This window comes from Podarcis melisellensis, assembly GCF_964234715.1.
Source record: "Podarcis melisellensis genome assembly, chromosome: Z".
In the NCBI taxonomy this organism is placed as follows: domain Eukaryota; kingdom Metazoa; phylum Chordata; class Lepidosauria; order Squamata; family Lacertidae; genus Podarcis; species Podarcis melisellensis.
The window spans coordinates 41,889-55,082 of NC_138547.1; the positions used below are offsets into that span (position 1 = coordinate 41,889).

The 13,194-nt window shown below is 40.4% G+C and overlaps 1 protein-coding gene across 1 annotated transcript in view; it reads left to right on the forward strand.

Annotated features, from left to right (window-relative positions):
- Positions 1–6,140, forward strand: part of LOC309361635 (endothelial differentiation-related factor 1) — a 6,466-nt gene extending 326 nt beyond the window's left edge. The window contains exons 2-5 of the mRNA XM_081896695.1: positions 2,180–2,231; positions 3,635–3,795; positions 5,742–5,835; positions 5,921–6,140. Of these exons, the coding sequence (XP_081752821.1) occupies positions 2,180–2,231; positions 3,635–3,795; positions 5,742–5,835; positions 5,921–5,982 (369 nt within the window). The 3' untranslated portion in view covers positions 5,983–6,140. The remainder of the gene's footprint in view (positions 1–2,179; positions 2,232–3,634; positions 3,796–5,741; positions 5,836–5,920) is intronic.
- The last annotated feature ends 7,054 nt before the right edge of the window (positions 6,141–13,194 follow it).

Sequence of the window (13,194 nt, forward strand, 5' to 3'; positions counted from 1 at the left end):
GGGATTCTCCTCCGAGGCCACGCCCCCCGGCGTCTCCCATTGGCCGAGGCGCCGGCCCGCCAAAATGGCGGCGCGGCAGGCCACGCCCCTTCAAAATGGCGCCCGCGATTCTCCTCAGAGAGAATTTTCCCTCAGTTCAAATAATGGAAAATTTGGGTTTAAATTTGATTAAATTCAGGGATTTAAATTTTAAGTGCCCTTCGAATTAGATGAAAAAGGAACAATTTAAGGAGAAATAATTGCATTTAATTTAAATGGGGTTCAAAATAAGGGAGTTCCCTTCAGTTTAATAAGAAATAAATTCAATTTAAATGGGATTAAAAATAAAGGAATTGCTTTCAATTTAAAATGGATTAAAAATAAGTAAATTCCATTAAATGGGATGAAAAATGAAGGAATTCCTTTCAATTTAAATGGGATTAAAAATAAAGGAATTATTTCTATTTAAAGTGGATTAAAAAGAAGTAAATTCCATTAAATGGGATGAAAAATGAAGGAATTCCTTTCAATTTAAATTGGATTAAAAAGAAGTAAATTCCATTAAATGGGATGAAAAATGAAGGAATTCCTTTCAATTTAAATTGGATTAAAAAGAAGTAAATTCCATTAAATGGGATGAAAAATGAAGGAATTCCATTCAGTTTAAATTGGGTTAAAAATAAGTTCCATTAAATGGAATTAAAAATAAATTAATTTCAAATTAGTGAATTCCATTCCATTTAAATTCGATTAAAAATAAGTGAGTTCCATTCAATGGGTTCAAAATAAATAAGTTCCATTCCATTTAAAATGGGTTAAAAATAAGTAAATTCCATTCAATTTAAATGGGATTAAAAATAGATTCCATTCAATTTAAATTGAATCAAGAATAAATCAGTTCCATTCAATTTAAATGGGGTTAAAAATAAGTTCCATTCCGTTTAAATTGCATTAAAAATAAGTTCCATTCAATGTAAACTGAATTGAGAATAAATCAGTTCCATTCAATTTAAATGGGGTTAAAAATAAGTTCCATTCCATTGAATTTAAATGGAATTAAAAATTAAAAATAAGTTCCATTCCATTGAAATTGCATTAAAAATAAGTTCTATTCAATTGAAATTGCATTAAAAATCAGTTCCATTCCATTGAAATTGCATTAAAAATAAGTTCCATTCCGTTTAAATTGCATTAAAAATCAGTTCCATTCCATTGAAATTGCATTAAAAATAAGTTCCATTCCGTTTAAATTGCATTAAAAATAAGTTCCATTCCATTGAAATTGAATTGAGAATAAATCAGTCCCATTATATATATATACGTTTATATATTTACTTTTCATTTTACAACAATTCAGGCTTTCCGCTCTGCTTCTGCATATCCAACAAATTCCTTAATTTTTATTTGTTCCCTCTAAAAATTTGTCTACGTATTCTTGGTTTCCTCTAAAAAAATTGATACAACTTATTATTTTCCTTTAAAAAATTGATACATATTATTGGTTTCCTCTAAAAAAATTGATACGTATTATTGGTTTCCTCTTATTTGATACATATTAAGATTCCTAGGGTATTTGCCATAACAATAATAAATGTTTACGCTAACATTTCAAGTTGTTTCCAGACCGTATTAGAATAATCCGGAAATGTTGAACGTTTTTTCTTCTTCCTGATTTCTTTCTGCTTTCCTTTTTTTTCATATATTCATATATTGAATTTGGGGGGGGATAGAATGATAGATATATATATCATTCTATCCCCCCCCAAATGTCATTTTATTATGTTAGACAAGACCCTGGTTTAATTCTGATTATATTAGACAAGATCCTTGTTTGATTCTGATTATATTATATTATTATTAATTTTATATTATATTATTAATTTTATATTATATTATGAATATAATATAATAGAAATAATATTTAATATATATAATAGAAATAGTATTTATTTAATAAATCAAATAACAAATATGAATAAAAATCTGTACATCTCTCTATAAAACCCCAAGAATAAGAATTAACTCGGCTTTGCGCTGGTCTCATAACAAAGGAGTCAGATCTGCGGAGAAGACTTTACAACGCAGGAAAAAGAGAGACCGTGCAAACCCAGAAAATCTTTATTAAATACAGAATTTGCGAATTAAAAAGAAGAAAAATTAATATATATTTTTTAAATTTCTCCCCTCTTTTCTGCCCCAGGCTGTCGTTGCAGCTCAGAGGCGAGGCGACGACGTGGAGACCTCGAAGAAATGTAAGTTTCCCCCATTTTTCACGGTATTTGCAATTTCTAACGGTATTTGAGTCGCTTGGAGGTTTCCTCCAGTGGAATTTATTCTTTATTATTATTCTTATTATTATTATTGGAATTTATTTACTGATATAGATGTGCAGGTCTCAGGGGAAGAGGTAAAAAGAGATTTTCCTGTGCCTGGAAATCCTTCCTCCTCCTCCTTGGGTAGCACTCCTCCTCCTTCAAGCATCCTTCTACTTCCTGTCTCATCCTGCATCCTTGTTCCTCCTCCTTCAAGCATCCTTCTACTTCCTGTCTCCTCCTGCATCCTTCCTCCTCCTCCTGGAAGCATCCTTCTACTTCCTGTCTCCTCCTAAATCCTTCCTCCTCCTCCTTGGGTACCACTCCTCCTCTTTGAAGCATCCTTCTTCTTCCTGTCTCCTCCTGCCTCCTTCTTCCTCCTCCTTGAAGCATCCTTCTACTTCCTGTCTCCTCCTGCCTCCTTCCTCCTCCTCCTTGAAGCATCCTTCTACTTCCTGCCTCCTCCTGCCTCCTTCCTCCTCCTCCTCCTTGGGTACCACTCCTCCTCCTTGAAGCATCCTTCTACTTCCTGTCTCCTCCTGCCTCCTTCCTCCTCCTCCTTGAAGCATCCTTCTTCTTCCTGCCTCCTCCTGCCTCCTTCCTCTTCCTCCTCCTTGGGTACCACTCCTCCTCCTTGAAGCATTCTTCTACTTCCTGTCTCCTCCTGCCTCCTTCCTCCTCCTCCTCCTCCTCCTTGGGTACCACTCCTCCTCCTTCAAGCATCCTTCTACTTCCTGTCTCCTACTGCCTCCTTCCTCCTCCTCCTTCAAACAACCTTCTACTTCCTGCCTCCTCCTGCATTCTTCCTCCTCCTCCTTGAAGCATCCTTCTACTTCCTGCCGCCTCCTGCCTCCTTCCTCCTCCTCCTTGAAGCATCCTTCTACTTCCTGTCTCCACCTACATCCTTCCTCCTCCTCCTTGGGTACCACTCCTCCTCTTTGAAGCATCCTTCTTCTTCCTGTCTCCTCCTGCATCCTTCCTCCTCCTTGAAGCATCCTTCTACTTCCTGCCTCCTCCTTCCTCCTTCCTCCTACTCCTCCTCCTTGGGTACCACTCCTCCTTGAAGCATCCTTCTACTTCCTGTCTCCTCCTGCCTCCTTCCTCCCCCTCCTGGAAGCATCCTTCTACTTCCTGTCTCCTCCTCCTTCCTCCCCCTCCTGGAAGCATCCTTCTTCTTCCTGTCTCCTCCTTCCTCCTCCTTGAAGCATCTAGTCCTATTTTATTTTATTTTATTTTACCGGGGAAGAGAGGGAGAGAGAGACCTAGGCAGCCTGTTGCGACTTCCTGTCCGGACAGGAAGTGATGTCGCCGCCGTTGACGCCTCGCTTTCTCCCCCCGCGCAGGGGCGGCGGGCCAGAACAAGCAGCACTCCATCACGAAGAACACGGCCAAGCTGGACCGGGAGACGGAGGAGCTGCATCACGACCGGGTTCCGCTGGAAGTGGGCAAAGTTATCCAGCAGGGGCGCCAGGGCAAGGGGCTGACCCAGAAGGACCTGGCGACGGTAAGGATTCAAATAATTAATTCTGTTGTAATTAAAATAATTAAAAGTTATTAGCTGTTGTCGAGGGTTCCTATTAAAAATAATTCGATTATAATTAATTAATTAAAATACTTTCAAATGATTAGCTGTTGTCGAGGGTTCCTGTTAAAAATCATTAGAAAGACGTGAAGCGATCAAGTTCATTTTGTAAGAATATTGGTTTTCCGAAAGCAATATAAGAATATTGGGTTGGGAAAAGCGTTAAAATAATAATAATAATAATAATAATAATAATAATAATAATATCTTTATTATTATTATTATTAATAAAAGGAGATACGTTTGGGGAAACCATTAAAAGGGAAAACTGAAATTCAACCAGGGGGATACGAGGAAGACACATAAATAATAATAAATGATATAAATAATAAATTATTATTATTATTATTATTATTATTATTATTATTATTAAAATGAAAAAAGGAATGCGCTTTTGGTCCCCGGAACTCGCATTCGAAACCCGGAGCCAAGACGCCCCCAGGGAAGTCACTTAACAGTGTTACTAAGTTTGGTTTAAAGATGGTTGAGATTGACGTTTTGGAAAAAAAAAAGGGGAAATCAATAAAAAAATGGGGGGGGGGAATCAATAAAAATGGGAAAAAATCAATAAAAGGGGGGAGAAATCAATTAAAAATGGGGAAAAAACAATAAAAATCAATTATTATTATAAAAATGAAAAAAGGAATGCGCTTTTGGCCCTGGAACTCACATTCACTTAACAATGTTACTAAGTTTGGTTTAACGAAGGTTGAGATTGACGTTTGTTTGCTTCAAAAAATAATAATAATAATAATTAAAAAATGGGGGGGGAAATCAATAAAAATGGAAACAAATCAATAAAAGGGGGGAGAAATCAATTAAAAATGGGAAAAAACAATAAATATCAATAAAAAGAAGAAAACATATGGAAAATCTATTATTATTATTATTATTATTACTATAAAAATGAAAAAAGGAACGTGCTTTTGGCCCCGGAACTCGCATTCACTTAACAATGTTACTAAGTTTGGTTTAAAGATGGTTGAGATTGATGTTTGTTTGCTTGGAAAAAAAAAAGGAAAATCAATTAAAAAATGGGGGGGAAATCAATAAAAATGGAAACAAATCGATAAAAGGGGGGAGAAATCAATTAAAATTGGGGAAAATACAATAAAAATCAATAAAAAGAAGAAAATATATGGAAAATCAATTATTATTATTAATATTATTAAAATAAAAAAAAGGAATGTGCTTTTGGCCCCGGTTTTTTTATTTATTATTATTATTATTATTATTAAAATAATTCTTATTAACATAGTAACATTGTTAAGTGAATGTGAGTTTCGGGGTATAAATAATATATTATTATTATTATTATTATTATTATTATTATTATTATTATTATTACTATTACTATTATTATTAAAATAAAAAAAGGAATGCGCTTTTGGCCCCGGAACTCGCATTCACTTCACAATGTTACTAAGTTTGGTTTAACGATGGTTGAGATTGACGTACGTTTGCTTCAAAAAAAGAAAAGAAAATTAATTAAAAAATGGGGGAAATCAATAAAAATGGGGGAAAAATCAATAAAAAATGGGGAATCCATAAAATAAATAAAATAAAAATAAAATAAATCAATAAAAATGGGAAAAAATCGATAAAAGGGGGAGAAATTAATTAAAAATGGGAAGAAAACGATAAAAGGGGGGAGAAATCAATTAAAAATGGGAAGAAAACAATAAAAGGGGGAGAAATCAATTAAAAATGGGAAGAAAACCATAGAAATCAATAAAAAGAACATATGGAAAAATGGAAAATCATATGGAAAACCAATTTTAAAAAAGAAAGAAAAAGGAATGTGCTTTGGCTCTGGAACTCGCACTCGGAACCCGGAGCCAAGCCGCCCCTCTCTCTCTCTCTTTCAGAAAATCAACGAGAAGCCGCAGGTGATCGCCGACTACGAGTCGGGCAAGGCCATCCCCAACAACCAGGTGCTGGGCAAGATCGAGAGAGCCATCGGTAAGCGGGGTTGCGGGTTCGAGGTGGGGTTGCGGGGTTCCGGGTTCGAGGTGGCGCGGCTGACCCCCCTCTCCTCTCTCCCCAGGCCTCAAACTCCGCGGGCGGGACATCGGGAAACCCCTCGAAAAGGGCCCCAAGGCGCAGTGAGGACAAAGCCTCGAAAGGCGGGGGGCGCCGGGCGCCGCTGAGCGCCCGGGGGTCCCCCCGACGTCCCGCCCCGCCTCCGGACGGGCGGGAGGAGCCGCCTGCCAGCCGGCGGCCCGCCTCCTCTTTCCGCAGATCGAATAAAGCGAATTGAAACGCTTGGCGCGTCTCGAACCCGGGTCTTGTCTGGCGTGCGGCGACTCCCGGAATCCTTTGGGGGGCTAGAGAGACATTAGAAGACTTAAACTACATCTCCCAGAATCCTTTGGGGGGACTAGAGGGGACCTTGGAAGCATCAAACTACAACTCCCAGAATCCTTTGGGTGCCTTAGAAGCCTCAAACTACATTTCCCAGAATCCTTTGCTTTCTTGAAAGGGGAATCGAGCATCTTAGAAGCCTCAAACTACAATTCCCAGAATCCTTTGGGAGCTAGAGGGCGCCTTGGAAGCTTCAAACTACATTTCCCAGAATCCTTTGGGTGCCTTAGAAGCCTCAAACTACATCTCCCAGAATTCTTTGGGGGGCTAGAGAGACATTAGAAGCCTCAAACTACAACTCCCAGAATCCTTTGCAGAGGTGCTGTCTTGAAAGGGGAATAGAAGCCACAAACTACATCTCCCAGAATTCTTTGGGGGGCTAGAGCGACATTAGAAGCCACAAACTACATCTCCCAGAATGCTTTGGGGGACGGAAGCCTCAAACTACAACTCCCGGAATTCTTGGGGGGCAAAGCGCCTTAGAAACCTCAAACTACATCTCCCAGAATTCTTTGGGGGACTAGAGGGCAACTTGGAAGCCTCAAACTACAACTCCCAGAATCCTTTGCAGGGATGCTGTGTTGAAATGGGAATAGAGCGCCTTAGAAGCTTCAAACTACATCTCCCAGAATGCTTTGGGGGCTAGAGGGCGCCTTAGAAGCTTCAAACTACAACTCCCAGAATCCTTTGGGGGACTAGAGGGCAACTTGGAAGCCTCAAACTACAACTCCCAGAATCCTTTGCAGGGATGCTATGTTGAAGGGGGAATAGAGCGCCTTAGAAGCTTCAGACTACATCTCCCAGAATTCTTTGGGGGCCTAGAGGGCAACTTGGAAGCCTCAAACTACAACTCCCAGAATCCTTTGCAGGGATGCTATGTTGAAGGGGGAATAGAGCGCCTTAAAAGCTTCAGACTACATCTCCCAGAATTCTTTGGGGGACTAGGGGGTGCCTTAGAAGCTTCAAACTACATCTCCCAGAATCCTTTGGGGGGCTAGAGAGACATTAGAAGCCTCAAACTACAACTCCCAGAATCCTTTGGGGCGCTAGAGAGACATTAGAAGCCACAAACTACATCTCCCAGAATTCTTTGGGGCGGTAGAGAGACATTAGAAGCCTCAAATGACATCTCCCAGAATTCTTTGGGGGACTAGAGAGACATTAGAAGCCTCATACTACAACTCCCAGAATCCTTTGCAGGGATGCTATGTTGAAGGGGGAATAGAGCGCCTTAAAAGCTTCAGACTACATCTCCCAGAATCCTTTGGGGGACTAGAGGGTGCCTTAGAAGCTTCAAACTACAACTCCCAGAATCCTTTGCAGAATCCTTTGTTGAAATGGGAATAGAGCGCCTTAGAAGCTTCAAACTACATCTCCCAGAATGCTTTGGGGGGCTACAGAGTAGAAGCCACAAACTACATCTCCCAGAATGCTTTGGGGGCTAGAGGGTGTCTTAGAAGCCTCAAACTACATTTCCCAGAATCCTTTGGGGGGCTAGAGGGCGCCTTAGAAGCTTCAAACTACAACTCCCAGAATCCTTTGGGGGGACTAGAGAGGTATTAGAAGCCACAAACTACATCTCCCAGAATGCTTTGGTGGACTAGAGGGACATTAGAAGCCACAAACTACAACTCCCAGAATCCTTTGGGGGACTAGAGGGCAACTTGGAAGCCTCAAACTACAACTCCCAGAATCCTTTGCAGGGATGCTATGTTGAAGGGGGAATAGAGCGCCTTAGAAGCCTCAAACTACATCTCCCAGAATGCTTTGGGGGCCTAGAGGGTGCCTTAGAAGCCTCAAACTACATCTCCCAGAATTCTTTGGGGGGCTAGAGAGACATTAGAAGCCTCAAACTACATCTCCCAGAATTCTTTGGGGGGCTAGAGGGCAACTTGGAAGCCTCAAACTACAACTCCCAGAATCCTTTGCAGGGATGCTATGTTGAAGGGGGAATAGAGCGCCTTAAAAGCTTCAGACTACATCTCCCAGAATTCTTTGGGGGACTAGGGGGTGCCTTAGAAGCTTCAAACTACATCTCCCAGAATCCTTTGGGGGGCTAGAGAGACATTAGAAGCCTCAAACTACAACTCCCAGAATCCTTTGGGGCGCTAGAGAGACATTAGAAGCCACAAACTACATCTCCCAGAATTCTTTGGGGCGGTAGAGAGACATTAGAAGCCTCAAATGACATCTCCCAGAATTCTTTGGGGGACTAGAGAGACATTAGAAGCCTCATACTACAACTCCCAGAATCCTTTGCAGGGATGCTATGTTGAAGGGGGAATAGAGCGCCTTAAAAGCTTCAGACTACATCTCCCAGAATCCTTTGGGGGACTAGAGGGTGCCTTAGAAGCTTCAAACTACAACTCCCAGAATCCTTTGCAGAATCCTTTGTTGAAATGGGAATAGAGCGCCTTAGAAGCTTCAAACTACATCTCCCAGAATGCTTTGGGGGGCTACAGAGTAGAAGCCACAAACTACATCTCCCAGAATGCTTTGGGGGCTAGAGGGTGTCTTAGAAGCCTCAAACTACATTTCCCAGAATCCTTTGGGGGGCTAGAGGGCGCCTTAGAAGCTTCAAACTACAACTCCCAGAATCCTTTGGGGGGACTAGAGAGGTATTAGAAGCCACAAACTACATCTCCCAGAATGCTTTGGTGGACTAGAGGGACATTAGAAGCCACAAACTACAACTCCCAGAATCCTTTGGGGGACTAGAGGGCAACTTGGAAGCCTCAAACTACAACTCCCAGAATCCTTTGCAGGGATGCTATGTTGAAGGGGGAATAGAGCGCCTTAGAAGCCTCAAACTACATCTCCCAGAATGCTTTGGGGGCCTAGAGGGTGCCTTAGAAGCCTCAAACTACATCTCCCAGAATGCTTTGGGGGACTAGAGGGCAACTTCGAAGCCTCATACTACAACTCCCAGAATCCTTTGCAGGGATACTATGTTGAAGGGGGAATAGAGCGCCTTAAAAGCTTCAGACTACATCTCCCAGAATCCTTTGGGGGACTAGAGGGTGCCTTAGAAGCTTCAAACTACATCTCCCAGAATTCTTTGGGGGCCAAGCGCCTTAGAACCTTCAAACTACATCTCCCAGAATTCTTTGGGGGACTAGAGCGCCTTAGAAGCCTCAAACTACAACTCCCAGAATCCTTTGCAGGGATGCTGTGTTGAAAGGGGACTAGAGCGCCTTAGAAGCTTCAAACTACAACTCCCAGAATTCTTTGGGGGCAAAGCGCCTTAGAAACCTGAAACTACATCTCCCAGAATTCTTTGGGGGACTAGAGCGCCTTAGAAGCTTCAAACTACAACTCCCAGAATTCTTTGGGGGCAAAGCGCCTTAGAAACCTGAAAGTACATCTCCCAGAATCCTTTGGGGGACTAGAGGGCAACCTGGAAGCCTCAAACTACAACTCCCAGAATCCTTTGGGGGATAAGAGGGCACCTTGGAAGCCTCAAACTACAACTCCCAGAATTCTTTGGGGGACAATAGGGCACCTTGGAAGCCTCAAACTACAACTCCCAGAATCCAAAGGATGAGGCGCAAGGAGAGCAGCAAGGAAGGTCAGCGGTGAGGCGTCTTCAACATCTATTATTTGTACCCTAATAACAATAATAATATTCATACCCTAATAATAATAATGTAATAATAATAATAATAATAATAATAATAATAATAATAATAATAATAATAATAATAAATACCCTAATGGTAATAATGATAAATAATGATAATCTTTATACCCAACTAGGAATAATGATATTTAAATAATGATAATTATACTGATATTTATACCCTAATAGTAATAATGATATTTAAATTATAATAAATGTCATAAATATAATTTATACAATAATAAAAAGAATAAAATTTATGCCCTAATAATAAGGATCTTTATATGACAACAGCAAAAATAAATGTATTTAAACAACAACAAAAAATGTATTTGTACCCCAACTAACAACAATTTAATAATAATAATTTATTTATACCGTGCCCTTCCAACAATAATAATAATAATAATAATAATAATAATTTATTTCTACCGTGCCCTTCCAACCAAACATGGAAATACAGTAACAGCCGCAGACTTTGGGGTTCCACAGGACTCTTCTTCTTGGATCGGGTCAATCCAAGCTCTTCATCAATTGGGATTATCAATTTGATTATTTAGTATTTTCATTTTATGCTATGATGCGCAAGCTTTAGAGTCACACAGGATTCTTCATAAAATCAAATTCTCCATTGGATTACTTTGTATTTTTATTTTATGATATTGTGCGCAAGCTTTAGAGTCACACAGGATTCTTCATAAAATCAAATTCTCCATTGGATTACTTTGTATTTTTATTTTATGGTATTGTGCGCAAGCTTTAGAGACACACAGGATTCTTCATAAGTTCAAATTCTCAATTTTATTACTTTGTATTTTTATTTTATGGTATTGTGCGCAAGCTTTTGAGTCACACAGGATTCTTCATAAGTTCAAATTCTCCATTGGATTACTTTGTATTTTTATTTTATGCTATGATGCGCAAGCTTTAGATTCACACAGGACTCTTCATAAATTCAAATTCTCCATTGGATTACTTTGTATTTTTACATTATATATATATATATATATATATATATATATATATATATATATATATAATGACTTTTCTTCGTTTTAACATATTGATTGTAACTTCGCTTCTTATACAATCTTTTTGGACCGGAATGCTGCATCATAATTTATATTTGCCCCATTTAATCATAATTTATATATACCTCGGGCCTACTTAATAATAATAATAATAATAATAAAATACATACGATATGCAAATACTATTTAGCAATCTTTTATTTATTGTCTCCTATTATTATCAATATCTAATAATCATAATAATAATAATAATAATAATAATATACATTACTCAAACATCTGATTACTATAGACATAGCAAAACACGTGGCGTCTTCCAGTCCCAAGAAATTCAAAACACTTCCGGGTGAGTTTTGACGCCGCCCTTGCCGACGAATGAGGCCGCGAGGCTGACGGCCCACTCCGCCCCTTCTCCCCACCGCGCCCAATCGGAACCCGCAACCGTCGCTCTATCCCCGCCTTCACTATGGACTTGCCCAATCGGAACCCGCTACGGCGTTCTTTCCCCGCCTCTACTATCCACGTTCCTAAGCCTCACCCAATCAGAAGTCGCGAACGAAGTTCCATCTCCGCCTTCGCTTTCCACAAGCCTCCGCCCCGCCCAATCGGAACCCGTCACCGTCATTCTATCCCCGCCTTCGCTATCCACTTGCCCAATCGGAACCCGCTACGGCGTTCTTTCCCCGCCTCTACTATCCACGTTCCTAAGCCTCACCCAATCAGAAGTCACGAGCGAAGTTCCATCCCCGCCTTCGCTTTCCTCAAGCCTCCGCCTCGCCCAATCGGAACCCGCCTCCGCTTCCCACGTGACTACGCCTCGCCCAATCAGAAGCCGCAACCGGCGTTCGACTCCTATCCCCTCACCGGGATATTCGGCCCAGGCGTAGCCGCGCACGACGTCCTTCCCCGGCGTCATGACGCGGATGAGGACGTACGTGAAGACGCCGTCGGCCTCGTCGGGAACCCGCTTCAGCTCTCTGTCCGCCATTGCTGCGCCTTCTGAGGAGAAATGAGGAGCGCGAAGGGCCCAGCCAATCAGAAGCCGCCTTCACAGGCGCGGGGCCAATGGCGGCTCGGCTTTTCCTGAAGCCCCACCCCTGGGGCGGGGGTTACGTCAATGACAGGTAGGCTCAGCCAATGGGCGCGTCGCGTCTCGCGGGCGGGGCCAATCGCGGGTCGGATGCCGCGCAGGGGGCGGGTTTAGATTCCTTCGTAGGCAATGCAGGTAGGCTCAGCCAATGGGCGCGTCGCTTTTCTCTGGCGGGGCCAATGGCGGGTCGGATGCCGCGCAGGGGGCGGGCTTACGCTCTTTGATAGGCCGGCGCAGGTCGGCTCAACCAATGGGCGCGTCGCTTCTAAGTGGCATGCACAATCGTGGGTCGGAGGCGGGATAAGGTTCGTTTGACGGGCGCCTCAGCCAATCGCCGCGCCTCCTTCCCCAATCGCTTGGAAGGCGTCCTTCAGGAACTACATTCCCCATGAGGCTTTGCGTACGGGATTAGCTGAGGAATGGGCATGCCCAGCGCCAGGTGCACCTTGGGAAATGTAGTTTTCAGGCCCTGAGACCCCAGGCAGGGCTAGAATTCCAATAATAATAATAATAATAATAATAATAATAATAATAATAATGAATATTTAATAATATAATAAATTTGGGGAAAGAGAAAGATAAATTAATATTTAATATATATATTATTTAAGAAGATAATAAATTTGGGAAAAGCTAAGTCTATATTTATTAATATATTAAAAATAATATGTACATATATATATAAATAGAGAAATATATATTCAATATTAGATAGATAGATAGATAGATAGATAGATAGATAGATAGATAGATAGATAGATAGATATAGATATGTTTTATATATATATTAAATTAAAGATAAAATATAATTATATATACTAATACTGAATTATTAAATTGAATATATATATCATATTAAATTAAATATAAAATAGAATTATATATATTAATTAACACTGAATTATTAAATTGAATAGGAATCAATCCTGGAATTGAATGAGCAAATTGTTGCTACTCCTTTTCCTTTCGGATGATCGAAAACGGGGGCTTTGATATTTGAGGGAATATCATAGAATAATAATAATAATAATAATAATAATAATAATAATAATAATAATAATAATAAATAATAATAATAAAAGTACACCGGACTGTGTCAAGCGGGAAAAGACATCGTATGAATAGATTTTGTGTGTGTATAATAATAATTAATAATAATTAATAAATAATAATAATAATAATAATAATAATAATAATACTGTGTCAAGGTGTATGAA